Consider the following 2364-nt stretch of genomic DNA (forward strand, 5'->3'; position numbering starts at 1 on the left):
ACACACTGCTGCTACTGAGCATTGGTGGTGGAGAGAGTGGATGCTTGAGGATGCAGTGCCAATCAAGGGAGCTGCTTTGTTCTGGATGGTGGGGCTGCACTCATCCAGGCAAAAGGGTGGTATAACATCACACTTTGTCCCTCGTAGATGATTGAAAGTCTTTGAGGAGTCGGGAGGTGATTTACTTGCTGCATTATTCCAAGCCATTATACTGTTAACTTTTCCAGTGGTGATAGATTTACTTCCCTCACCTGATTTAAATTGTGACACCATTCTGTGAAGGATATTCAGACAGGGGCCAGAAGTAGGCCACTCGGCCCTTCAAGCCTGCTCTGCTATTCAACCAGATCATAGACAATCACTTCCTTGATATGTTTTGAGCTCTTTCCTCTTGCCTTACTCTATTCGAAGTAAGGTGACTGAACCTTAATTCATCAGTGTTCCAAAGCACCATATCTTTCGTGGAACATTCTACCACAAGGCATTGGATATACAGAGAAATAGATAGAAAGACATGTTGATGGGGTTAAGGTGAAGAAAGAAAAGTGAGTAAAAACCGAAAGAACTGCGAATGCCGTGAATCAGGAACAAAAACAGAAGTTGCTGGAAAAGCTCAGCAGGTCTGGCAGCATCTGTGAAGGGAAAATCAGTTATTGTTTCAGGTGGGGTGAATGCGCTGACCAATAAAGGTGAGCGTACCAAACACCACCTTCACCGCCCTGTCTATCTGCCACTCCACTTTCAAGGAACTGTGTACCTGCTCCCCGCTCAAGGTGTCTCTGTTCAGCGACACTCCCCAGGACCTCACCGTTAAAGTGTAATGAGGACCCTGGATCCTGGTGTGCCACTGAGTAAGACTGGGCGTGATCTCATTGTCCCCAGATTGCTGCTTGTCTCCCTCCAATAACCTTTCATCCTCCCCCCACTCATGGATGAAGAGTTTACCACTCTGCCCACCTTATAAATATTCGGGAGTCGTATATTCGAGTTGATCTTTCTCTGCCCCTTCTCTTTGGCTGTAGCGCTATGTTGTGCATTCTGTTTGGTTACCCTGATGTACTGATGCAAGGTATGATTTGTCTCGTTAGCCATGCAAAACAATTCATTTTTACTGTATCTCAAGATGTGGAACAGCATTGAGTCAAAATCCCACGGGTGACTCCGGGGTCACGTCAACACTGTCCACTCTTCACTAACCCCTTTGGTGATGGAAGGAGAGAGACTTGCACGCATGTGTGTGCTAGTGTGTTAATGTGTGTGGGTGGGTGTGTGTTTGTGTGCGCCTGTGTGTGTGTTTTGTGTGCGCCTGTTGGGGTGAGTGAGTGTCTGTTTGCGTGTGTGTGTCTGTCTGTGTGTGTTTGCATGTGTGTGTGTGTGTGAGAAAATATATCAAGGAGATGGTCTAAACCGCAACTTCTTATTTTAAAGGCAAGTGTAAGATGTTCCATTCCAGATGCAATTTGATTGGTCAAACTATCAGTCTTGAAGAAAACACACTTTGTTCGGACACTAGTTAAAGTAAAAAGAAAAGAAAGAAGGAATTGGAATAACTCAACTCAGTATGAAAGCTTAACAGAATAATAGATTATTTAAGTATGAAACAGTAACTTCAATATCCGATAAACACACCCTTGGCAAAGGCAGATTCAGTAAAATGGATTGTCTCACATGCAGTTCTCTAGTCCAGGAGGAGAGATCCTCAAGAGTAAGTTTTGACGTGAGACAACTCGAGTGTTTTGCTGGAGCAGGGAGAGATGTATAGCAGCTTCCAAACCCCAGTAGATGCTGCAAGCTATAAAACTCAAATCCCAGTTCTGTGGGTGCTTGACGCCGCTCCTTCAGGCTGCTTCTATTGTTTCAACTTTAAAAAAAATTCCCAAGTCGTCACAAGCTGTTTACTTTATTGGCTTGGAGCAGACCCCTTGCCACCTCTGCCTCAACCTCTCTTCATTAAGTCAGAAGTCACACGACACCAGGTTATAGTCCCAACAGGTTTATTTGAAATCACAAGCTTTCGGAGCGGGTGAAGGGGCAGCGTTTCGACAGCTTGTGATTTCAGGAAAAGCCTGTTGGACTATAACCTGGTGCCGTGCGACGTCTGACTTTGTCCACCCCAGTGCAACACCGGCACCGGCACCTCCACATCATCTCTTCATTATCTTCGTGTTGGGGTGTGTGTGTGTGTGTGTGTGTGTCAGAGTGTGCATGTGAGAGATTGTGTGAGAGAGAGAGAGAGAGTGAGAGAGAGTGTGTGTGTGTCAGAGTGTGCATGTGAGAGATTGTGTTTGTGTATCTGTGTGCATGTGAGAGAGAGTGTGCATGTGAGAGAGTGTGTGTGTGTCAGAGACAGTGTGCATGTGAGAG

General features: G+C 45.7%; 1 protein-coding gene across 1 annotated transcript in view; it reads left to right on the forward strand.

The window, feature by feature from the left end:
- Positions 1-1026: 1026 nt before the first annotated feature.
- The window catches only part of LOC125482641 (low-density lipoprotein receptor-related protein 1-like), a gene marked incomplete at its 3' end in the record, with an annotated part of 4072 nt that continues 2734 nt past the window's right edge, over positions 1027-2364 (forward strand). The window contains exon 1 of the mRNA XM_048594750.1: positions 1027-1069. Within this exon, the coding sequence (XP_048450707.1) occupies positions 1027-1069 (43 nt within the window). The remainder of the gene's footprint in view (positions 1070-2364) is intronic.

This window comes from Rhincodon typus, unplaced genomic scaffold, assembly GCF_021869965.1.
Source record: "Rhincodon typus isolate 14 unplaced genomic scaffold, sRhiTyp1.1 hic_rhity00014122, whole genome shotgun sequence".
Lineage (NCBI taxonomy): Eukaryota > Metazoa > Chordata > Chondrichthyes > Orectolobiformes > Rhincodontidae > Rhincodon > Rhincodon typus.